The 26,197-nt window shown below is 41.7% G+C and overlaps 1 protein-coding gene across 2 annotated transcripts in view; it reads left to right on the top strand.

The window, feature by feature from the left end:
* Positions 1-25,268, top strand: part of LOC111233045 (regulator of G-protein signaling 12-like) — a 43,021-nt gene extending 17,753 nt beyond the window's left edge. For both annotated transcript variants that reach the window (XM_022760777.1, XM_022760778.1), the window contains 15 exons: positions 8,716-8,737; positions 10,593-10,762; positions 11,570-11,662; positions 12,102-12,245; positions 12,857-13,039; positions 13,151-13,301; positions 14,115-14,212; positions 14,439-14,630; positions 14,993-15,066; positions 15,181-15,307; positions 15,785-15,881; positions 16,140-16,198; positions 16,671-16,782; positions 17,011-17,574; positions 23,747-25,268. In XM_022760777.1, the coding sequence (XP_022616498.1) occupies positions 8,716-8,737; positions 10,593-10,762; positions 11,570-11,662; positions 12,102-12,245; positions 12,857-13,039; positions 13,151-13,301; positions 14,115-14,212; positions 14,439-14,630; positions 14,993-15,066; positions 15,181-15,307; positions 15,785-15,881; positions 16,140-16,198; positions 16,671-16,782; positions 17,011-17,574; positions 23,747-24,033 (2,373 nt within the window). In that variant the 3' untranslated portion in view covers positions 24,034-25,268. The remainder of the gene's footprint in view (positions 1-8,715; positions 8,738-10,592; positions 10,763-11,569; positions 11,663-12,101; positions 12,246-12,856; positions 13,040-13,150; positions 13,302-14,114; positions 14,213-14,438; positions 14,631-14,992; positions 15,067-15,180; positions 15,308-15,784; positions 15,882-16,139; positions 16,199-16,670; positions 16,783-17,010; positions 17,575-23,746) is intronic.
* Positions 25,269-26,197: the final 929 nt, after the last annotated feature.

Raw genomic sequence — 26,197 nt, forward strand, 5'->3', positions numbered from 1 at the left:
AAGAGAGAGATCGACTCCCGTGAGGCAGATATTCATTCATATCTCTGACCTTATCATCAGCACCACTAATGTACCCAAGAACTCAGACTTGAAAACTGTGTACACAAGCTTTCATGTTAAGTTTGGCTTGGTGGAAACCAGGGGGGACTGCAGCAGGGCTAATTATAAGTGTCAGGTTTCAGGTTGAAAAGTCATTTTCTTGGTGTTTTTTATGGAAGAGAATGAGAGCCAGTCCGGAGGGTGTGGTGGCATCTTATGTGGTTTATCCACCTAAAGGCCCTCCAGAGCCATGTGAGTGTCAGCCCTTTCTCTAATGATAATAAATTGGAGGTGGGAGGGGTCCTTTCTCTCTCTAAGTTTAATTCTCCACCTTTTGTTGGGACTTCAGCTGTGCCTTGTAAATTCAAAATGTAATTTGGTATTTGTTACGCTTATTTTGTATGTAGCATTTTCCCAAGTGACATTGCCAATATTGCTCACGCCTTTGTTACGTTATAACAACACAACACAACACAACACAGACACAGAGAGTTAATGTCATGTTTCTATGTGTGCTTTAGGCTTCAACCAGTTGCAGTGAGTGAGTATTAGTGAGTAGTTAAGGCCAATGCCAATGAGCTGACAGGTCCAAGGCCAGAAGTTAACATTTTTCGGTTAAGATCAAGAATTGACATTGTTAGAAGTTGGGAAAAGGACAATTCTGATATTGGTTAAAGCGGCACATTTCCTGACCTGGGAGAAGTAGGGCAGCAAAGGGAAACGCGTAAACATATCCCATTCAAGATGAATGCTAGCACACCCTGCCAGTTTTTTAATCAGCAAACAAGTGGCCTAACAGCTAACCACGCAGCAGATATCGGCCAGCACTGCACAAATCATAGTATGCCTTTAATCCAAGATAGGAGCAGAGCTGTACCATCTGCTGTGGCTAAACCGGTTGGAAGTTGGGGAACAGGCAGTAGATTACTGCCGATCAGGGGATTAAGAGATGAAACAGCACTGCGACAATGACGATGGCCTCTGTTTGCATGCAAATCACTCTGTCTTTAAAGACATTGCGAGCAACTCATTTGTTTAACTGAGCGGGATTACATTTCAAAGCCGCCTCGACAACAAAGTCTAGTCTGCTTTACATGGCTCATGAAATCCTGGGGCCAGACAGTGCATCCACCCAGCAATCATTTAATGTCTGAGGTGGGATTCCCTTGTTTTAACATAAAAGCCCTTTTATTAGATTTGTTTTTGAATTAAACTCTTCCAGAGATCCAAGATGATTAAATCTAAACTAAAACTAAAATGTTGGCTTCCTACTCAAAGTGCTAGAGTGTAGTCCTCAAATATCTTACAACACCAACAATGATAAGTTCACATTTGAAATTTTACCTGCCTGAAGCTGTCTAAATTTATTTTAAAATACATTTTCTCATTTTTCTTTTCTTAAAACAAGTGAAATTAGACTTGGCCAAGTTCCAGGTGAGATAATAACTGTGACAAAGATATGCAAATAGGATGCCTTTTTCAACCCTGTATCTTCCTAGTCTGCTTGTTGGTAAAATTAAGAAAGTTATATAATCATGTAATGGCTGAAATTTAAATTTGTAGGAAACAAAGTAGGTTTTTGCTTAACTATTGTGCTACAGTTCATGTCCTGAAAAGCCAAACATAGAGTTTAGTTGCCAACACACCATTGTATTTAGTCTGTTTATTCAAAATCCATGGTAAAAAGCAATTTGTTTGGTTTCACCCAAAATCATATGGGCCCTTAAAGTAAAAACAAAAAATCAAATGATTTCCAAGATTTAAAATTGAACTTATGTATTAGTGTCATTATGGAACAACACTGGCACAATTCCTGACGTTCTTGTGACAAAACATCAGATTTATCATGGAAATTAACAATAAGTTACATATTAGGAATGTTCTATCTTTAACTAAGTGCAAATCATGGAAAATATATTTGTGGTCTGTTTCACAGCCTGAGATCTATGGACATATATACAGAATACGCAACCTAAGGGGATGCTAATTGTGTTCATGTTGTTTACGCATTCTTGATCTGTTAGCATCACATAGGCATGCTGACCTCATCAGATCTTTTGCCTAATGTGATAGAGTGTCTGGCATGACTCTCACGCTCGCACACACACAAGATTTCCCCTAGTTAAAACACTAGATTCCATTCTTACCTCAAAAATCCAAACACAAGGTTGTCTGTTTGTCTGTCTACACTATCTTCTCTTAGATATTGTCAAAGAGGAGTTTCATAATTCGCTAAAATCAGTCCGACTCCCTCTCTCCCCACACTCTTTGCTTGGGTTGGGAAATAAATGTCTCTTCATCTTATCAGACACCGCACCCTCTCCCTCCCTCCCTCAAAAGGAAGTTTGCCTCCATCAAGGCTTTTCTTGATGTTATTTTTCAGGGAATAGTTTGTCGTCTGCAGCAGATAGCAGGTCTATGATTATTTACGTCTTCCGTCAAGATTGGCCTGGTGGAGAACTTGACCTGCAATTATTAGGTCTTGTGACAAGCAGCGTTATTGTCCACTGTACAGTCCTGTCTAGAAATGTTTTCACAAATTGATTAAATCACAGTGGAGGCTCAGACAGCTCATGTGAAGCCTTTTTACTTTGTGGCAACAGACTTCCAAATTTCTTCAGCAGGCAGCAGAAAAATGCTTTCCTCGAGGCATTTTGTTTGAAAAGTTCCAACATGCTTTGCTCTTGTTTATGGTTGGCTTATAGAAGTTTTCACACTGGATGAACTGAACAACTCGCTCAGGGGTGTCAAAGGGCAAAAGGAAGACCCTGAAGGGCTGACTTAGACTGTTCTGTGTCCTGTGATTTTCTGATCACAAGTAATGGATGACTCAGCTCAGCCCATGAAATAGCTTTCTTAATTACTGCATCGGCTGATTTATCTGCACATGAAAAGCAATACACATTCTTTCAGTGGTGCAAATTCTGCATACAGCATGAAGTACACGCTATGGTAATTATCTGTGTAGTACAGTGTTTTACATGAATACCATTTTGTACTAACAGGAAATGATATAACATATGTGCTGATGAAAAATCAACCTGGTGACTTTGTAAAGCTACTGCCAATTTCAAATTTTTGGAGAGAGAAACAGATTCTCCAGGCATGTAATACTTTGTTTAATATTTCTGAAGTTGTTCCTGAGCTTGATCATGGCTGCCCGCAATTAGTCTTTTCATCTTCCCAGCTTCGTGGAAAGTAGCTCATCTTATTTATTTTGTGTTTTGTATTGTCGGAATAATAATGTTTGTTCCAAAAGCAACATTCAGATTGAAGTAAATTGAATTACTTTGGCAGATAATTTGTCTGTTTTCTGTGTGTGGTGTGTGTGTGTGTGTTGTGTGGTGGTGTGTGTGTGTGTGTGGTGGTGTGTGTGTGTGTGTGTGTGGTGTGTGTGTGTGTGTGTGCAAAATTCAGTTTAAAGTAAGATTTAAGAATGTAAAATGAAACTGGAACATCAGCTTGTCCTTCTTTCTTTAGGCCTGGCAATCGGAATGAGATTCTCACTGGATCATCTAGTAATCACATAATCCCGGGTGAAGTGCTTTTAAACGTGAATGCTAAATTTCGACTGATTTATTTGGAGATCGGAATGCCCTCATAGTAATATAATAATGGCTGTGAAGTGTTTTTGGCATCTGGATAACCTTCAAACTCATGGATCTGGTACTAAAAGTGCGACCCCTGGATCATATTCATTGCCTCGCCAGTATCTTACAGCACACGCGCCCCACCAACCAGCCTTTTGAATTTTTTTTTTTTACCAGAGTTATCAGTCTGAAACATCCATTAAGAGACCTTGAACCCCTTGTTCTAATGGTGGAATTGGGGAGGCTGTGTCCAACTTTCGTCAAAATCCACACATTTTGAGCAATGACACTCACTTCATACAGTGATTGGCCAGGTGTGTGGAGGTTGTGAAAGTAAAGCAGGGTTTGAGTGTTTTCTCGAACTCTTGTTTTCACTTTTTTTTTTAAAAACAGCTATTGTACTTGTGATTTCTGTGTGTACATCAAGTGCAACATATGAAAGCCTTTAGGAAGACTGTCCAAACGTGGGCAACTCACATACATTTCAGTGGCCAATAGCACACTGACACCTAGTGCATTTGAAGCCACTGAGCACAAATTTCTCATCAGTCTGTCCGTCCGGTGTGCATTTCCTTTATATCGTGTTTACAATACATGAACCAAACTTCTCTGAGGGAATTAAAAATGTCATCTGTGATACCCCTCACAAACCAGAAACACAGACTGCCAATTGACAAAATCAATTTCCAAAGTGATGCCATCGTACATCGTAATTAAACCAGGAGAAATCTACCATGACACAAGCGGCCTGCTTATAAACACTGTATCTCATGATCATTATTTCACGGCAATAAGTTCGCAAAGAGACTGGCTAGCTATTTGCACGGGAAAACGCTAAAGAATGAACACCATGCCTTTCAAGAAATTAGTTGGTCTCGCAAACAACGTTGGGCAATGTGATTGTAGAAGATTTGCAGAATACTGTCGGAGCAACAGTACTGCAGCGAGGACAGGAGGATGCCAGAAAAAACAACTTTTCTTTTTCTGTACAATGAGCTAAATTGCAAGCAGAAAAACACCAATTGACACAATTAACTGTTTGGGGTGTAAGAATGGTGGCCTCTGTGACACGGGATAATGATAGCTCAAGAGTTCAGCCGTGGGCCTAACCAACTTTTATTTTGATTGAGCAAAAATTCATCTTGGTTTTCAAATTTTAACGATGACTGAGTATTTTTTCTCTCTTCAAGTAAGAGAGAGTGCCCCGACTGGAACAGTTAAAGAGGGGGAAGGCCAGTGGTGGTTTTGGACATAGCTCGAGTTGTGGTTTTTTGGAGGGAGAAAAATGGAGGGGGGCGGTTTGATTCATCTGATTCCTTCATGCCCTGTGGCCAACAGGCTGTATGTATTACTCCGCGTTTGGGTTCTGCAAAGGCAACAGTCTGCAAGAGTTAGGAAATCTTTCTTTTCCTCCTTGCACCCCTCCTCCTCCTCCTTCTCCCCTCTCTTTCTTCTTTTTGTCCAGTGCCCTTGTCCAATTTCTGTTTTTTCCTCCTCCTCTTTTTCCCATCTCTCGACCTTGTACAGACAATGGTTTGCAGAGTTTTTGGGTGGGGAAATGTTCAGGGTATGCATTTGCACACACCACACACAGCATACTCTGTCTGTGTGCTGCTGGTGTAGCTACTAGGGAACAATGAGTCTCAAAAAGAAGACTTTCTTCAAAGAGGACTGGAACTTCGGCACTGTAAGTAAACTGTGGTTTGCGACCGAGCCTCCCTTCTCCATCTGTACTGAACCGGGAAGACTCTTTTGTTCAGTCAGCTCGCTTTTTTTCTCATTAATCTCACCTCTTTGTCGCGCTTCGCCTCTCTCCCAACTCAGAACAGCTGTTTGAAGCGGCGGGGACTCGCTGGTTGTTTGTTTGCGGGGTGCTAAATCAAGCCTTGACTTGTGTAAAACTTTTTGAAGGCGCTTTTTTTTTCTCTTTAATCTGAATGTGGCAAAGTGTTTGAACAGGGTACATCTCAACCTAGTTTTTGAAGGCAGGAAATGCCCAAACAAGCTGATCAAGATAAAAGAACTCAACTTTTAAAGACATCAGAAATTCACTCTAGTGTTAATGAGTCACATTAACATTTGTGTGAATGGAGTTTATCTTTCAACTAATTTAACAAGTGATGAGATAGTGTGGTCTAGTTCATGATGTCCACTCCATATCAAATACACATAAATCTGTCGGTGTGATCATTTATGTTCCTCCAGCATGTGGTGTCTCGGAGATGCCAGACTGTATGTCGTGGGGGCTGTACCACAGTAAAGCTAGAGGAGCGTTTTCCAAATTAGAAAGCCAAATCAAGCTCTCGCTCTGAGCCAGGGTACCCACTGTGACTAGAATTCTGATTTTGTCCATTTGGTTTGATAACAACAATAATGTGGACATCTTTCAGAGGCATTCCACTGGGAAATGGGATATTTGCAATTTTGCCTTACATGAGAGAGATCAAAGAGGGCCTGTCGTACTGCAGAGCCACCCACAGTGGACCAGCTTGTCACCAGAGGTTGTCAACAGAGGAAGGGCGTGTATGGACAAGAGGTGATCATGTGCCTGGGTTCACATTCGGCCTCATTGTAGGAGACTTGTGGGCGAGGAGCAATACGAGTTGAAAACACACAGTGGTGGTGTGTGGTCTAACCCCTGCGGCCTCATACATGCAAACACATACACACACTACCTCTGTATGTTTGCCAGCCCTGCCTGGTCAACCTTTACAAGTATGATGTGTAATGATGTCATTGTATTTGAGTGAAGTGCTTAACAATTAGTCAATCAATATGATATCGTTGATCCCAGATTATTAACCAACAATAATTTATAATTTTAGGTCTCTATCAGGCTACAAACAGTCAAGTATTTGTTGTTTCTCTAGGCTGGCTTTCTCTGTTTTACGCCATTGTAAATTGAATATCTTTGTAAACTCAAATCCAAACCGCATCTTTGGGGTTTTGGACTGTTAGTTGGATAAAATCAGTTAATTGAACTGTTGTCATGGACTGGGTGTTTTTCTTCACAGTTTCCAAACGCATTAAAATAATTGTTTAGTTTCCCCTTTTGAGACTGGCGAATAGAATCTAATAAATTATGTGACGCACCTCGCTCAGATCAGTTTCAGGGTTTTTGCAATATTTCATTCATTCATTTAGAGGCTTAGGCATGCTTACTCAACCTATGACATTTTGTCATTGACATAATTATCCTCTGACACAAGTGTGTATGATTTAAAGTAACTCTCCCACTCTTATGTGCGGAAGTTCTAAGTTTAGAAGAAGAAGATATCTATCATATTTGTCATCTAAAAAAGTGAAATTAAGCAGTATTGGCTCCTGAAAGCATTGACAACAGTTTCAGTCTGGAGACCTTTTTGTTTGGTCAAAGTTTATGTCACAGTGTGGTGATGTCTGTCTTGTACTTTAAAATGAACCACAGTCGCAACACTCTATGTATTTAAGGTTAGAGGTTTAGCTGTTTTTAGATTCAAGGGGGCAGACAGATGGAGTGGGTGTTCTCTCTTTTCTCTCTCCTCTGTTTCGGCTTCATGTTGGTCTTCAATCCCTACCCACCCATGATTACTGTACACATGCTGGCCACCACAGAAGGGGTGGCTTTTTGGGTGTTTGACTATATGGGGTTGGACTCAGCAGCAACAGAGTTGTAAAGAGGCTATGACGGACAATTAGTGGTTTTAGAGGTCTGTGTCTGATAGAGCTTTTGCATGTGGCTGCTCCCAAAATGGAACGACGCGTCACATCACTGCTCATGACGACGACTACATCCCCTGCCTTCAGATGGCCAGTTGAATAGGCTGGCCCAGTATATGTCTGGACTTGTTCTAAGGCCGATTGATCAAGCTGAAAACTAGTAATTAAATCAAAACTCACAGCCTATTAGAATTATAACGATTTATAAAGTCAGACTGGAGAAAGAAACCTCATTTAATGTTTCACTTTTAAAACCAGCCACATCAGCATCCATCATTTTTGTTTATGTTTCTATGATATTGCATCTCTACAATCGCAGTATTATGCAATTCACTGAGGCACAAACTGTGTGTACTGCTCACACCTGAAGCTCAAAGCCTGGCAATAAGAGCCTTGTTTAGATGTATTATCAGCCTTGAATATTCACACTTTGAAGTGGCAGCTCAGAAAACACTCTTCTGGAAATAGTCTCCCCTTTTCAGATGAATCCTCCAACGCACCGAATTTTTCAAGTGTTCTTGGACCAGCCCGAAGATGTGCCTCTCATATCCTCCCCTGCATTTAAATTTATTTATGACGACAGCTTCACAGCTCAGGAATTAACCTCTCTTTATTAGCCTAACTAAAATTATGCTAACAGGTTTTAGAGAAGTCCAATGCTGAGGCAGTGATTACTAATTTGAGAATTGGAAGCAAATATTTGTTGAGCCAGCGATGAGATCAGACATGGGTGATGCTTTATTGAGCAGTATTTCTTGGCTATAATTACACCCAGCTATGGAAAGTTGTCACCGTGAAATTTTCATGCCCACTAGAGGTGATTGTACTGTTTGCCCTTTATTCAGGAACCTCTACAACAGACATAAACCACTCATTCCCTGAATTAGCAAGTGAAAAGAGGACCATTACAGCCAGTGATGGCCTCTCATAGTAGCTCTGCCTTGATGAGCTCTGATCTTTGTGACAACAGTTAGCAGGAATGCACACATCAGGGCTGTGTGAGTAAGTGTGTGTGTGTGTGTGTGTGTGTGTGTGTGTGTGTGTGTGTGTGTGTGTGTTGTTGTGTGGTGTGTGTGTGTGGTGTGTGGATGTGTGTGTGGTGTGTGTGTGTGTGTGTGTGTGGATGATATAAAATGAGGGGTGGGTCCTGGTGTGGAGGTGTGAACAGCTGTGTTTGGTAGCGGCCAAGGGTCCGCCCACTTACAAATTAACGTGTCCCAGTAGAGCACACACACTCTCAAGTACAAACCACAAAGACACACACCTCAGAGCTACCGGTTGGATGCCTGGAGAGACACTGCTATCAGCACAGTCTTCAGTCTCTTGTCTCAGCACAGGAGGTCATGAGAGCAGCCTCTCACTCATGTCTCTCTTTGTTCTCTTTCAGTCTGTGGCTTCTTCAGATGGCGGTGAGTACCATTCCTTTACTACTACCTTTAAAACACTATTCTTTACAAAACAATATAACACCTAGACACCAACCTTTGATATTTAAAGCTATGTTATGAACTGTTTCTGATGTTAAAAACTGAAGTAAATAGAAGGTTTTACATTTTGAAACTTTTTCTTAATCATCCCATTTTTACTAACATAGTGAGACCTTTTCATCTTGTCTAGCTTGCAGCGCTGTGTCCATTTATTTGTGTCTGCATTTTTAATTCTCATTTTCTACCCTCAACACAGAGCTTTGTGTTGCTCAATAAAGTGGTCTTATAAAAAAGACTTTTGGTGGGGACGGTGTATTCACTGTAGGCAGCATGCCTCATTAACAAAGGATGTTTGTTGAGTGTGTTTTGGGTCACAGTCGGTGCTAGCGTGCATGCTGTCTGGGCCTCCCTTTCATAGCAGTTTTAATAACATTTGCTAACAGGCTGACCAAGGCTGCGGTGAGGAGTGCAGCTCCGCTCCTTTCACTGTGGATGTGGATCAGACATGCAGGGCTGTTTGCTTTCTAAAGCCATCTCATTAACTGAGCTGCACACAATGTGGTAAACATGGATCCCAAAGCCTCAGTCCTGATGCATTAAACCAAGTCCAAACAAATGGCTTGTCAGCAAACTGTACACAGAGGCTCCAAGTGACACAGGGAAAGCGGTCATTTGCCCTTATTGTTGAAAAGAAAATTCACTTTGCTTCAAATTGCCATACTTAACTTTAAAGCCTGTGCAATTTTAATGGCACATTCACTGATTTAATAGAGCTAAATGCTAAGACAGAAGGATGAACTAAATTTTCAAAGGTCATGTAGCGGCCACATTAGTCATAATCTCAAAGACCTCACTGTGAGGCTGTCAGTGATGTCATGTACTATTTACACTGCCTTTATTTCACAACTACACCTGTTTGTAAATCCACCCTACTCCTTTTGCAGGCGTTTTGGCAAGATGAAGATATGCAGTACTGCACCTTACTTGACAAAACTAACATTTCTGTTCTTAACAGCAAAGATAAAGTCTGTTAAGAGTAGTTGCCCATGCCAACCAGTTAAATATCCACAGGATAACAGCAGCTTCTGTGTATCCGTAACCAATCCAACTGTGATCCTTTTGTTTTTTTTGTTTTTATTGTGCGCTCCTTGATTGGTCGGCACACAGCTCTAAAGTGGCCATCTGCTGTCATGATTGCAGGTACTGTGCAGGCTGAGGCCCCCACTTTAGTTGACCACGAGTTCCTGGATCCTCACCCACTCCCTCCTTTTCTCCCCTTAATCAGCTGTGTCTCCCTTTGTTCCAAAGGGTATAGTAGTGAGCCATTAGCTTTCCCTCAACTCCCTTAGTCCAATCCATTTTCTATATCTGTTCAAGACTTGGATGCTGCTGACACATTATGTGCCTGTTCCTTTATTCACAATTTCCTTAAGCTAAACTTTTGAAAAGATTGTAGTGAGTTTTAGGTTGTAGTTGAGGTAGTAACTTTAGCACTAGAACCAGAATCTGATTTTGTTCCCACAAAAAATTGTCCTCTTTATTGTTTTGCTTGCTGCATCACGTTTATTTACCAAAAATCATAGACATGCCTAGTTTTGTGTGGGCCTTTTTTAGAGCTCAGTTACAGCAGTGCTGCAGATTGCCTTCTCAATAATTAACATATAAACAACTTTAATGAATGTACAAGGGTCAAGAAGAAGGAAAATACAAAAATCCACAGGAATATTAAAAGGCACAAGAGGGCAACCTGAATGATAGCTTTAATATTCCCTCTGGCTGAAATTACTCTTTAACATAAGACCCTTTTAACCTTTGCCTTGCTCTCCCCGTCTTGCAGACTACAGTGGACTCCCGTTGCAGGGATGCTGCAGCCACAGCAGTCTGAACAGTAATGGCAGTCTTCCAGGAGCAGGCAGCCATCGAGGAGTTCCAGAGCAGCGTGTGGCCAGCTGGGCTGCGTGCTTTGAACGTCTCCTCCAGGATCCAGAGGGCGTGCGCTACTTCTCGGTAAGATGGGAAAAAGTTTCTCAAGTTGACTGAATCCCTTCTCTCCAAAAGTGCTGTCAAAAAACAGCTGACATGAAAAGCAGAGCAGTACAGTTATGTGTTGTTTGGATTTTATTGATTCTGCTCATTGACTCTGGTTTTTACTGAACCCTTGTTTTGATTCAAAGCATGTTATTAGAATAGGAAAAAAACTAAAATATGTTGGTAGCAAAACCATCTTTATGAAGAAAACTATTCTCTGCAGTTTTACATTTGCTTTTATTTGTGCCTGGTGCTTCTGCATTAGCTGATGGTTTCCCATTTTGACTTAAATTAGGGGCTGCATTCTCAAACATATTCATATAAATGTTAGACCACTTTCCCTTGTGCATTAAATTATTGTCACAGTCATTTTTCACATCCCACATTGTGAATCTTTGATAAAGTTTTGTGTGTTGTATTTGGAAAAGCTTCAAGCTCAGGAGCAATTCTCAATACCCAGCTTAGTGTGTACAGGCATTTATGTTAACATACCTCCCACATAAAAGATGTGTGTTTGAATTTAGCCCACAACACCTTCAGAACGCTCAACCTTAAGTTCTGGCGTCCCAGAACCACCTCGCTCCTCACCTTCCCTCAGCACCGATCAGAGCTGCACTCGCCTACACCATCCTGCGCCTACACTTACACCAATCTTGTTCACAACATAACACCCAATAATTTCTGGCCTCACTACTGGTCTCAACAACAGCAAGAACACAGGGAAGATGAGAAAGTGATGACCAGCTTGAGATCATATAGAAACTTTTGGACTGTATGTTTCCACAGGAATTTCTCAAGAAAGAATTCAGTGAGGAGAATATCTTGTTCTGGCAGGCCTGTGAATACTTCAGTCATGTCCCTGCAACTGATAAAAAGCAGGTAAGTCCACAGTATGCAGCTACATGTGCAGTTAGGAGTTTGTTCTTAGTATACTGTGGTCCAGTGTGAACTGACAGATCCTGGCATGGTTAAAAACTTACTCAGAACAGCAGTGTCTTCCAACTTAAAACACAATAAATGAAACAATAAAGATGACCCCTCGTCATAGGTTTAAAATGAGTCAGTTGTTATAAAAGAAATATTTTTTTGACCTTCTTTCAGCCTCTTAATCAACTCTCATCCCTCATATTCATCTTGTGACCCCATTTGTGGGCCCTGACCCTCAGATTTGAAACCACTGCTTCATAGCATAGAGCCAATCCACGTCTTGATGCCCAATTAATTTTGTGAAAAACATGATTAGATAAGAAGACACGTAGCAACATAATTTTCTGCAGTTGTGATTGTAATCCTGCATCACCAAACCTCTTTCATGCAGCTGTCCCAGAGAGCAGGAGAGATCTACAACAGCTTCCTGTCCAGCAAGGCCACCATGCCGGTCAATATTGACAGCCAAGCCCAACTGGCTGATGACGTCCTCACCTCCCCACGGCCCGACATGTTCAAGACACAGCAGCTACAGGTACAAACAGACAGCAGTGGAGTTCTTCTATTAAGATTGCACAATCTGTTGGTTGATAAATAATGTGGTGCTGAAGATCAAGACATTTTTCTAGACAGTATTATTAGGTGGCATTCTGTGTGTGCAGTAGGGGGCTTGTTCTCATCTAGCCTTTAGTCACTTTGCACAAGCATATTGGATTTTTTGGTGGCCATCTGGATTTGTTTACGAAAGGGCTCTGAGGCTTTACCAAAGAGATAAACACAAACTGGCATACACCCACAGAGAATCTAGGGCATACTGTACACACAGACACATAGACGTGCAGTTAAAGATCTGTATATTTTCAACTTGCACATGAGCATGATAAAATGTTAACTGTTAAGACACCTGTCATAACATCAGCTGTAACCATATGTTAACACTAGTAGTTTTGTCTCTCGTCTCTGTTTCTGTCTGTTTAATTTTCTCCTCCTCACTCCCTAATTTTTTTACCCATCCTGCCTTTTTGTGCATCTCACGTCGTCCTCTCATTTTCTTTTTCTCACTTTCACTAAACCTCTTTCCTTATGTCTCATCACCCCTGTTTTTTATTCACTAACAATCACCTCCCTCTTTCTCCACATCTCCAGATCTTCAACCTGATGAAGTTTGACAGCTATTCCCGATTCCTCAAGTCCTCCCTTTACCAGGAGTGTATGCGTGCTGAAGTGGATGGTCAGCCATTGCCAGACCCCTACCAGATCCCCTGTAGTCCTGCGCCATCCAAACACAGTGCCAGCTCTGACCGCTCCACCCTTTCCACTCCAAAAAAGGTGCCACTAGAGATTTAGACTGTTTTAAAGGGACAAGTGATGGAAATATATGGGTGATCATCAGGTCAGTTTGACAGGTTAAGTACATATTGCTTTTCTTCCATCCCACAGGAGGCCAGAAAGCAGAGGTCAGGGAGGTCGCCAAATGAAGACAGCAGAGATGAAAGCGCTGATAAGAAACGCGGGATCTTCTTCTCATGGTCCCGCAACAGGAGCTTTGGAAAAGGACCAAAAAAGAAGGAAATTGGAGATATTAACCTCGGTGAGAAATTAATTAACAAGACTATTGCCTTTTTCGTTACAAAGATCCCCACTGCTTTTGCAACACACAAACCTCCAAAGTGCTGAAGTGTCCTTGAACAAGACACCAAATCGCTGCCAGCTCCAGGGTTGCCATGAGCTACACGCAGAGGAGGCATGTAGAAACACAGCTGCCCTGCAGTGATCAAAGTGTTCCCACTGGTGCGCTGACAAAAACATACTTGTTGCAACTCTGGCATTTTGACACAGTTGAGACAGTGTTATTCACAAAGAGCTGGCATTCAAAGCTGGCAAATATAAACGTGGTGATTTTTAATCAACTAAAATGTCATTTTTGGATTTTTTTTTAACTTTTAAGCTTTGTGAAATACATTATTTAAGACACCTTTTCATTTATTTGTCAGTAAATAAAGTCTGAAAGCACAAGTAATCCTACAGGTATACAAATTATAATATTGTAGATCACAATTTTCAGTCAAAAATTCAGCAGAGAAATCGTCTTAAACGTGAGCTTCCTTTCTTGCTAAATATAAGCTAATATACATTTCACACTGATTCTTTAATAACATGTCTATTTGAATGTAGCTGCACTTAAATTTAATGAAACATCCACTGTTTACTCACATATCTTGTTTGATGACATACTCCTTCTTGCCTGCCAAGATTTTGTGGTGGCAAGAAATCAGAAATCAAAAACAGTGATATTAGTCATACTATAGCTTAACACTGTATTGGTGTCAAATACTGTGAGTGCCATGTAATGTCAGTAGGTTACTAGTATTTCTTATCATCAACTCCATGCTGTTTTGAGCAGACTACTGGGGCAGTAATGGGCGGAGGGAGTCCCAGGGCTCCTTGTCGTCCGGTACCAGCCTGGAGATGGCGACTTCCTGCTCTGCCGGCAAGATTGAGGTAAGATTCCTCTGGACAGATTACCATGGCAACACAGAGCCCAGTGTCTGGTGAATACATCATTATAGGTCAGAGTTGTTGTTTTTTTTTTTAGATGGAATAAATCAGAGAGTAAAGAAAAACTGTAGCTACAAGTACAACTCAATCTGTGTAACACTTAAAGTCCCTTCCCTTTTTTACTAAATTCACCCTTTGAATCTTTTCTTTTTTAATCTTCTGTCCATAGTCTGATAATCGCCACTCAGTCGGAGTCTGGGAACGGTCCCCTAAACATTGCAACGTGATTTTGCCCAACGGTTCCTGCTCCTCTATCACGCTCCGGCCCGGAGCCTCCATCAGGGACGTCCTCCAAGATCTCTGTCTCAATATTAGTGTCAACATCGCGGCCGTCGACCTCTTCCTGGTGGGAGGAGAGAAGGTGAGGGAGCCAGACGTTGCCAACAAATTACTGACAAATGAAAAGAACATCTGCTGCTAATAGATCAGGAAGCAGAGGACCTCTGCAAGCACCTCTCGAGTCAATTGACTCAGCTCTCTGTTTATTACAAATCAAACTTTGATAATACTCTGTGACTACACTTACCATTTAAACATGCTTTATTTTATAAGTAGTCATTGTGAGAACTTAATCTGAATTCAACAAAAGTAAATTGAAAAGATTTAAGCAGAGAAAGTGTCTTTTAGTTTCTGCATAAAGATGTCATACTATGAAGTTTTCTGGGTTTGTTACTGGGATTTATGTGTTGCCAATGTGTAACTTTCATGCTTTTTTTCTCATAGCCTTTGGTGTTGGACCAAGACTGCATGACCCTCAGCTCACGAGACCTGAGAATGGAGAAGCGGACCTTGTTCAGGTATGAACATTTAATCAAACTTCGACTGGCTCTGTCAATTTCATCTCCAAATTCCACATTTTCTGTCTGTTTTTAATGCTGTGATATTTACTTTTGTTCTTTATCTGCTCTTAGATTGGACCTGGTGCCCATTAACCGCTCTGTGGGCCTGAAAGCCAAACCTACCAAACCGGTCACTGAGGTCCTACGTCCCGTGGTGGCCAAATATGGCCTCCACCTCAGTGATCTTGTGGCCAAAATAGTAAGTCATCCCCGGTGGCTACAATGCCTTAATGTGTTTGAAGCCCCTGTGTGTCCAGAGAGCAGCCTGTGCAGTGTGTGACAGTGCCACAGGGTGGAGTATCATGGTTAGGGGAGGGAAGCGACCGCATCCTTTTCCATCTCTACACGGTGGTTAGCACTCTGACTCAGCCCAGCCTCTGAAGATGGAGCACCAGGGATATAATTAAGAATGACGACATTCCTCAAACATGCCGACTCTTTTACTCCTCCCCTAAACCCCTGCCAGATGACTTATTTTAGTCCTGCGGGTTTCCAGGCTTTATAACTGTATTATACAGTAGACCAGAGCTCAAAGATGGTTTATAAATTAAGCGAATGCTCGTGCACTCAGATCACAACCATATGCTAAGATGTATTAAACAGCAACACATGTAGACTTTTGCAAAACAGGTGAAGGTACTAACACGTTCACCATCAAATTGTTTTTCTGTTTCAGAGCGGAGAAACTGAGCCTTTGGATCTGGGTGCTCCCATATCCAGTTTGGACGGCCTGCGAGTTGTGTTGGATCGAGTAGACCCGGCTTCAGGGAAAGGTGAGACCATCTACACATCGTAAACTTATATTTAATACCAAATATTAAAAACTGACAAAAAATAAGAACATACCAATGTTAAACTGCCAAATGTAAATCATGTCCACCTCTCTTATTTCATTGATTAATATATTCAAGTTCTGCAGAACATGTCTCTTATGTCTTAAGTGTCCTTCTATCTCACCGTCATCTGTTTTTCATTCTGATGAATTCATGTGTCCCTCTCTCTCTCTCTCTCTGTTCCTCTATCTCACATAGACAAATCCAAGTCTTCCTCCCTAAAGAACCACCCTCCTTCTAGGAGTTTTTCTGCTACAGTAAGTAATCACAACATCTTCACTCTCATTTAACATTGTGCTAAAAAGTTCAGATGTGGTGTTTTGTCCTTTTCTATTGCTGTGCTGCTTCTGCATCATTCACATTCATTTAATAGCAGCCCACACAAATCTTTATTAACATGTAGCCAATCCTAAGCCAACAGTTGGTGTTTATTTCCGTTTTTTTTTTTGTATTCTTTGCCCTAACACTGCCTGTGGCTGACTCACTCACTCATGTTTTCCATGCTCGCGTTACTGCAACATATGTAGGCAGATCATACTTGGTGTAGATACTGGCAAGGTCAGTAAAGACACAGAGGCAACAGATGGTCCAGTCTCATCTTTACATGATGGTCTCAGTAAATCTGGACACTCTGCTCAGTAGGGTGCTTGCTTAGCCTCCCCCTTCAACTTCCACCCTCCCCATCCCTCCATCCCCTAACAGAGTGCATTGTTATTGTTGCATCTGCAGGGAGATGAGAGGTCAACACCAAAGGACTTTTCTGTGAGATCAAGTGGACCAGACTCAGCACTCCCAGGGGAAAAGAGAAAACAGAAAAAGATTAATATAGATGAAGCTGAAGGTAAATCCCCCTTTTCCTTCTTTCTCTCTCTTTGTTTTTTACTTGTGGTGGATTTCTTAGCTTTGCTTTGCCTCAGGACTAACTGGTATCTGGCAGCTTTAGAGGGTTATTTTCTCTGTCAGGTGTGAGGGTGCTACGCTGCATGTTAAACTAAACTAATCCTTTTCTGTCAGGTGCTCAGCTACTTGGAAAGTTTAAGTGAGAGAACTTGTTTGATGTGTTTTGCAGAATTCTTTGAGCTGCTGAGCCGGGCACAAAGCACCCGAGCCAACGACCAGCGCGGACTCCTGAGTAAAGAAGACCTGGTGCTTCCTGACTTCCTGCGTCTGACCCCACCCACCTCCTCCTGCTCCGTCTCCTCTGACTTGGCCTGCTCCACTCCTGACTCCTTAAAACAGAGCCGAGAGAACGGCGTCTCCTCGCGGGGGCTTCTCACCTCAAGCCTTCGTTCGGAAAGCCTGGACTCCTCACTCAGCTCCAGTGCCAATGGACACTCCGGAAACAGGCGGTGCCTACTGCCCCCTCCCCGCCACCCGACTTTCGGCACCCACCTGTCCCCTATATCCCGGCCCTCAGACACCCGGCCGACCCTCCGCACCGTGGAGGAGGGCGCCCACAGTGACCTGACACTTGTGGGTGAGGGTGACATCAACAGCCCAAACAGCACATTGTTGCCTCCGTCACCGTCCCCCATGCCGTCCTTCGATAGCAGCCTGCCTGAAGCCAACTTCACTCCACCACCACCCTGCTCCCAGTCTCAAGACGCAGGTGGAGAGGGAAAGTCGAGTTCAGGTATTTCTACAGTGTAATAAACCAGTACTCGGTGTGTTTGCGTGTGTGTCGTATGTGCATGTGTGCTCTCTCTCCGATGGTCTAAACCCAAACCTCCTTCATGATAAAACTCCCTCTACACTGACTCTGATGCACTTTAATGACAAATTGATATTGACTCTCTCTCAGTTTGCCAATCATTTCAATTGATTTGTTTTATTAAACATAGCAAAGCATGTGTGTGATTGATCTTGATTACACCCAGTCATCGTGTAAATAGTGATGTGTATATTTTGTTCAGTGAGTAACGTTTACTTGGATGTCACTTCCCACGCTACAAATTGTTGGGCTCTCCATCTGACTGGAATGAGTTCATTCCATTAAAATATCTAGAATTTATTTTGTAGGTTTGGGTGCATGAGATTGCTGATGTAACTGATTGCAGAGCTTATAAATATTAATAATATATGCATAATGCATACAGATTAATGATCAATATTTGACAGTACTGTAGTCAGTCAATGTTGTACTGAGGATTATGATTCAGAGCAACTGAACAATTGAAAGTCATGACATGAGCAGCTGTGTCTCCTGGCATTATGGCTTCATCATGTACAATTAGAAAACATCGTAGCAAGCCAGACCCATTGTTTTCCAGTGTTGGACCAGCAAATGCTAAACAGTCATTACAAAACAAATGCTGTGTTCCTCTCCATCCCACCACCTCTAGTTAAGAGCAATTCAACAATGTCAGTGTCAAAAACGGTTTTTCATTTCTTACGCAACTCTCTACAACCGGTGAGTCATTAAATGGTGTCAGCTCCTGCTCTAGCAATTTGAGCAATGGTGAAAATAATTAGTCACTGAAGGACAAGTGCTTCTTAGCACCGGTGACATTGTTGAATTGCCTGTCATTCTTTATCTGGGTCATTCACTCCCTCTCTAGATGCCTGTTGTAGATAATCACTGCCAATAAACTCTGTACCTGTGATTGAGTAGATCTAATAAATGTTAGAATTGGAAATCACTCTCGTCTGTCTTTTTACACGTTTGTAAGCTCAGTTCCTCTCCTCCTCCTCTTCCTCCTCTACCACCACCTCTCCGCCTCCGCATGCCTTCTCTCGTTCTCCTTTAGCTCGGTTTTATTTTGTCTTGTAGCTTCCTGCTCTCATCAGCTCCCACTCCTTTGTGTACTTTTCTGTGTGCACTAGTTTCAGGGTACCTCTGCTTGCTGTGTGTTTTCTGCTCAGATTGATCATTGTGGTGTGTTTGTGTGGTCTTGTTAAACGTTGCTTGGTCTACCTGCTTGGTGATTCGTTTGTGTTTTTTTTATGGGGTCACGGCTCTGTTGTGTGTAGCTTTAGCGTGGCATTGTGGATCTCTTGAGTCTGTCTCCTGTTAAACTTGTGTTTTCAAAGCTTGCTGAAGTGTTAGTTCATTCTGTATGGAGTGCAAGAAAATTATCATCTTCTGCAGATGGATTTCATTTTCTCTTTCCCGTCTTGACATGTAATTTTTCCCACTCCTCGACTGTGTGTTTCTGAGATTTTAAGATACACAATCATGTGGTGAACTGATTGGTGATGGTGTTGGTTTCTTGTACAGTAGATATGACATTGTCAGAAACTCTCTCTGCACGTGTGTGTATGTGTGTGTGTGTTTGTGTGTGTGTGTGTGTGTGTGTGTGTATGTGTGTGGAAATATCCAATTAGAGACAACATGTTTTGATTCTGGCTTTAAAGAAAATCCCAGGAAGCCTCTTTTGAAACACTGTGAACTCTACAAAAAAAGAAGATAATTACGTTCAACATATTTCCCAACAACAAAGCCAAATGCTCTTTTGATGAGTATCTTGCACTTCAAAGCACTTAATCAAAGGGGTTCGGACATGTTCACTCTGACTTTACTGCCTTGTGTTGATAACTTGGTTTAAATGAAAGGTGATATGTAAAACAAGATGATGAGGAAGAATCGAAGCCTTTCAGCTCCGCTACAGGCTCGCTCCTCTTTTCTGGCTGCTAAACGCATGAGCCTGATTTCTTCCCACCACCGGGCGCCATGGTAACCTTATCCACGAGTTGACTGAGCTACAGATAGAAACTGTCACTACTGGTTTTCATTTATCTCCCAGCCTATTTCTCTCTGTCTCTCCAACTTGCTAAAATAGAAATGTAGCTATGATTCAGTACAGCCATATTTTTTACAGTTTGCCACCATGGTGTGGCTGGTCTGTGCTGGGATCTGCAAACATGGAAACGCAGCAACGCCTCCATTTGACCACTTTTGAGTGACTTCACGAAGTTGTTAAGTTTGAATTTGGGTGGAAAGTCACGCTCGCAGGAAAAAATGATGTGTTTAAGAGACAAAGTGAAAAAGAATAAAACTATCAGTCCAAACAAGGCCAGTTAAAAAAAAATATGGTCCAGTAGCATTTCTCCTCCTCATCTGCTTGATTCAGTCACTGCAGACCCTCTCCAGTTTGTGTATTACTGTTAGACTGACGCCCTCTGCTGTTCCAAGGGAACAGATATAATTGCTGCTGAGGTGGATCAACATGTTCCTCAATTCAGTTTTATTTAAAACTTACAAGCACAAGAACAGAAGGTATAAAGTGCTGTATAAGCGAACAGGTTAACACCAGGCTTTGTGACTGTTGCTCATATGTGGTGTTGTATGGATGAGTAAGTATAAACATTTACATCCCAATCAGTGTCTCTGAGCCACGTTCCTCAGAACTAAGAGTCTTTCTGTTCTACAGGTAGTTTACTGCGTTCACTCGCTGTATCAGGTGTTAATTAGCCCCCTGATTAGACTGTAAAAATCAAAACCAGACGGACTGTGTTCTGTATCCAGAGGACCAAAACTGCTGCTCTGTGTTGCTTCAATCATTTCTTAATCATGGCTGTAATCACTTCTCAGTCTGCCAAGCATCAGGTCTGTAGGGATTAGGACGTCCACTAGGGGGTGACATCACACAGTGTAACTCCATTCATATGAAACTGATTTGAACTCAATACATGGAGTGTTTAGTTTACTCAACAATAGAGCCGACCTCTTCATAAACTAGAGCTAGTTGCAGGATTCAATTACCTTTGTATAAATAAGAAGTAAATTGTAGCAAAGATTACACTAACACTGCTTTTCCTCGTCCTCTCAGCAGCCAGCTGCTGCAGTTGTAATTCAGAGTGAAAGTTTGGCTCATACAGAGAATATTAAAGGATTCCTCACTGTAAATGGGACATCTATCTATGGCTGGGCTATCACCAAAAAATGCTCTGTAATGGCTCCATTTCAGCAGTGTGCACCTGAGGCACCATATGGCTCAATTTTCCCTCAGGCCAGTGTCACTGTCTTCCTCCTCATGTCCCTGCATCAGCTCTCAAAGCTGGCAGCCGCTGACCCCGGGCCAGCCTTATCATCCATCTGGCGGTCAGAGGAGGACTCTACGCAGATCTTTGGCAGCCAGCCTCAGCGAGGACTGTAGCTGGGTCCGTTCCAGTCTGGCTGGTCTGTCTCAGCTCCCTGCTGCTGTTGTCATGGCTGTGAACAAGACTCGCCACAGGAGACGTGGCCATGTAAAATGCATGTGTCAAGAAGTGATTTTTACACGTCACAGCGCAGTCAGCAAGCTTGGATATGAAAAACATCCATTAGAAAAGTATAGGTAAATAATGAAGGGAAAACATCTATTCTAGTGAGATGCTGGCTGGCAGAGAAGAGAAGATGTGTGATTCATAGAACTTAAAATAAAAAGACTGCACTGGGGTCATGAGAGTTTGGTTTTCCCCTATTTCCAAAATGTATAACTTCATCTAGCTCTTTCATCACCATTAATGGTAAAAACTACAACATGTTTTTTATGTTTTTATACAAAAACTGCTGACATGGTGGCTCTGGTTACAAGAGGATTCTCCTCACAGCAGTAATGTCCTGTGTCGCCCTGTGACAAACTGGAAACCTGTCGCGGGTGTTTCCCTTGGCATGCTGGGATAGTGTTTCAACCGCCTTACCTGTTGACGCTTAACAGTAAGGGGCTTGTTGGCTTGTGACTGAAGCTGATGTGGTTGTAAACGGTACACCTTTGGGTTTTGGACCGTTGGTCAACAAAAATATGATATTTAAAGACATCACCTTTGGTTTTAGGAACTGAAGGGTGAGGACATTTTATAGACATTAATTATAAATATTTAATCAAGAATGTTAATGTCTGACTGACTGACCATGAAAATAAGTTGCCATCCTACTTTTGACCCCTTTCCTAAGGTCGCATATTTTTATGAGCTGTGAGCATCTGAAGATATATTTGTAAGCCCGAAGACATAAAACTAAACATTCTTCACAATAGCAACTTATTTTAGATGACAAAGGATTTTTCCATCCCTCCCAAATTTTTAATTACTATTATTTTAAGTACTATTTTCTTCTTAATTCATTAAACACCAATTCATCAAATGTGTCATCTAACAGCTCTACATACCGTCACCAACACATCACATCCTGCGGAAAACCCTGTGACGGAGATTTGTGTTGATACAGCACAAGTTGTGACAAGAGGTCTGAATAATTTCTGATTTTGACCCATGTCGTGACTTTGTCCATAAAAACACAACTCAGCATCATGTCCTTCAACTCCACACACAACCTTCGCAGGCGTTGAAAGCTCATTGTGTTTCCTGGCCGGGGGTTCACTTTGGTTCACCTTATACTTTGTTACAAGCCAGTCGATATGCCGAGGGGTCTGTGTAAGGTCAGCTGTTGGAGCTCACAGGCTGTGTTTACATATGTACTGGACAGCAGTGAATCACAGCCAGCAGAGTCTCTGTGTTGAAGTGCTGCGTTTGAGTCACTTGGGCCTCTGTGTTTAGAGTCTGTGGGGCCACAGGGTTCACATGACAAGTGGAGAGTTTATCACTCATCATAACTATAATGCCAGCATCCCGGAAACTTTGGCTTTTAGCCCCCCCCCCCCGAGTGCACTCACATCAGAACAGGGTAATGTTAGAGCCCCCAAGTCCAACGATGTGATTTTTAGTGGGCGGGGCTGTCTGATGAGGTCATGCTGCTCTGAACAGTTTGAGATGAAGTACAGGTGGTAATGTTGAAATATACTACGTCACAAGGCAGTGAATCAATACATTTCATTGTGGTTCAATTTCATTACATTCTTTCCCATGAATTCCCATGAAAGTCTGAGCAAAAGCAGCAGTCATCAAGATTGTCTTGAGCACAGCTGCCCAGATTACACAACTATACAATTGTCAGTTTATACAAACGCATTAAAGTGATGTGTTCATTGAAGTGATCCAGAGTTAAAATGTATGTGCACCCACGCGATGGGTGACAAAGTTTCCATTTCTTGGATCCCCTGAAATTTAATATAGTCATGCACAGCATCTGGTCATCAAGCAGTGTAGAGTTAAGTCATCCCTCAGTCGCCTGCGGGTCCACATGAGTCAAAGATGCACCGGGATGAAGCGAAGGCCAAGTATAGTTGGGTGTTTTGTGTCTATTTTTAGTTGCTTTTATTGTTTGTCTGTCGTTATTTGCTTATTTAATCATCTGTACTCGTTTTCTATATAAACAAGAAATCAAATCACTACATGGAATGTGACAAACCTACAGGAAATCACACCAAGTTCTGCAGCGTTGGCTCTGTGCCGCTTTTTTCCAGTTTTAGCTTTTTGTTTTTAGCTCTTTTTTTGTTTTCCTGGCCGACAAACTCCACTCTCATCAACCCCAGTTCCAGCAGCAATAAGCAGAAAGGCTCAGGGATACTTAGGCTACCTGCTCAACACCAACCAACTAGCTGGTGAACATGATGGAGCATCTAGCAAATTTTTTTTAGGAGTTGGTGGTGACCAAAACAGAGCTTATAGTAGAGTGAATATTAGGTGGACATAAACACATGAATGTCGCAATGAACAAAATAATGCTGCTCATATCTGCTGGAGATCGGTGAAGATCAGTAACATGTTGCCAACATGTTTGGTTATAATGTGATAATATGTAAATGCTGTGTTTAGCTCTTTCTGCTGCCCCCTTGTAGCAAAAAAAAAATCTGTGAATGCAAATGTTTGGTTGTTTGCGATTTTTCACAACCGCAGTCATAAATATTCAAATAGACAACTTGCGATGCACAAATGTGTCAGCTGATCTTAAATCTTCTGTGTCTTTCTTTTTCTCCAATCCACAGAGAGAAGAAGAGAAGCAGCTCCCAACATCAAATCACCTGCCGACAGAGCCGACGCTGCACAGACCGGCCAGGAGGTGATGGATGTGGAGGGTGTGCATCTAGAGGAAGGAACACTGGAAACATCCCAGGGAGAGGACTCTGAACTCAGCCTGAGCTTCCAGGGCTATGTCGCCGAGCTGCGGCAGTGCCAGAGCAAGATGAGGAACGCCCAGATGCCCCAAAACGGCCGCAGTCCACCAGAGGGCAAGGACTGCAAGACAGACCTTTACAAGGCCACCATTGTCTAAAGGGAACCCCCACTGCTGCACTTTTAAAGCCCGAGGCACTGTCTTCTGAAAGAGAATCAGTCAAACCGTGGGCTGCATGTACAAAGCTGTCAATTTCCAGTTGACATTATGGTGATAGATATTGTATATTTCTTATGTATTTTGGCGTCTTCTTGTTGTTTTTAGTACTGGTTGTAATTTTGGGACAGTGATACATTTTTGTTTGGTTATAGTTTAATAATTGAGCACAAAGCAGTTCTATTATGAGCCATGTTAGACCAAGAACAAGCGGGGAAGAAGTCTAAAGCCCACTTTTGGGAGCCATTTTCTAATGAACGTTACCAATTGTTTATAAGTTGTAAGTATTGCTTTATTAGAAACCATTGTTTGCAAATAATTCTCAAGTGAGTTACATCATCAAACAATATGCATAAGCCAAAATGATTAACCAATAATTAAGCTATTAATAACAATTTCTAGACACTTGACACTTTAGCCAGTGTCCACTTACTAACCTTTTCCACTAGTCCTCTGCTGAGAAAGACTGTGAGATGCAGTTGAAAGCTCCGGAAAAAGCTAGAAAATATTTTTCTCATTAACAACTTTTTCCTGATCTCTAAAGCATTACTAAATTATTAATTAACCATCAATTAAGCTTTTAATTGCAATTTATAGACACTTTGTAAAGTTTTGACTAAAAGATCTTGACTCAGTGTCCACTTATTAGATTTTTACTAGATGTAATTTAAATCTCCAGAAAAAGCTAGTATTTGTTGTTCCTTCATTTACTACTTATCTCTAGAGCATTACTAAATTACTACTAAACTATTAATAGAGATATTAATTAAAATTATTCGAGCTATAAATTGCAACTTATAAATACTTAAAGCTTAACGCAGTGTCCACTTAGTAGCTCTTTGCACTGGTCTTGTGTTCATTTTTTTTTCAAACTACAGAAAACATAAAAACATATTTCCAAGATGGAAAATGAACTTTGACTCAGCTTTATAAAGTGTGACCTGTTAGAAAGTGATACCCACTGTTGCTGGACGATATGTTATAGCAGAATTCTGTTTATAGGATCAAAAGGGAGGTAATCACAATTTTCTTGGATATTTAAGTATTTCCTGTTTGTATCTTCTTCCTGTTTTACAGATAATACATGACAGTACCTTTATTGCCTGTAGTTCCTGCTTCGGTGGATTTGAGGTTGTCCAAATGTTGAATGATTAAAAAGCTTTTATGGCTGTAATTCCAAGAAACTGCCCCCCTTCTCTTTTGTACATAGATTACTCCTGGTATTTCCTAGTAGCGGGGAAACCCTCTTCACCATCCTGTTCTAACCTCTAGCTCATCTTGTCAAAAATACTTGAAATATTCCGCTGCCGGAGTTTATATAATCCAAAGTCTTACATAAGACATTCACATTCCTGAATGGACCTTGTTGTCATATCTGACCAGCTAAATGTGTTTGCAAAGCCAGAACTGTCAATAATTAACAGTACAGTTGTCTTAGTTGAACAATTTCCTCTGTGGAAACACACCACCTTCACCTGGGGATGGGTTAACCCATGTGGATGTGCTCTTTAGTCGTCCGGCCTCCTCTTTGTATTTTTAGCCCAGCATCTGGAGAGGGATTGTTACAGCTGGTGAAAATTAGAGGTTAGATTATGGGACTGTGGAGGTTGTCTTGACACAGCATGTCCCTGCTGGAATGCTGACAACACATGACGCTCATAAGGTTTATCACGCTCTTCCCGTTAATTCGTCCCTGTTTTCAAAGGTACTGTCATTATTGATTCTTCATTAGTAATTCCTCCCAGATCCTTGATACACCCTCATAACTGGACTTTCTCTTATCTAAAAAAAATCATGATAACTCCCTAAACCAAGCCACCTGTAAATGTTTTGATGTCTAGTCTGCCTCCACCCTCTGCTTCTCTGCCAGTTCTCATGGAAGCTACTTTGCTACTATATGTTGGGACACTTATGTTGAAGGGCAGACACACCTGTACCACATTATGCAACAATTAACTGAAAAACAGTGCACTTCCACCCTGATGTAGTTTGTTTGTGCCAGTGATTAAGTTCTGCACCTCCATAAAGTTGGAGGAGTTTGGATAGACAAATTAATATTAAAAGAGTTAAAAAGAGCTGCACAAAGTTATATTTTCTGTAGACTTCA

The sequence above is a fragment of the Seriola dumerili genome, unplaced genomic scaffold (genome assembly GCF_002260705.1).
Source record: "Seriola dumerili isolate Sdu_G_001 unplaced genomic scaffold, Sdu_1.0 BDQW01000362.1, whole genome shotgun sequence".
Classification (NCBI taxonomy): domain Eukaryota; kingdom Metazoa; phylum Chordata; class Actinopteri; order Carangiformes; family Carangidae; genus Seriola; species Seriola dumerili.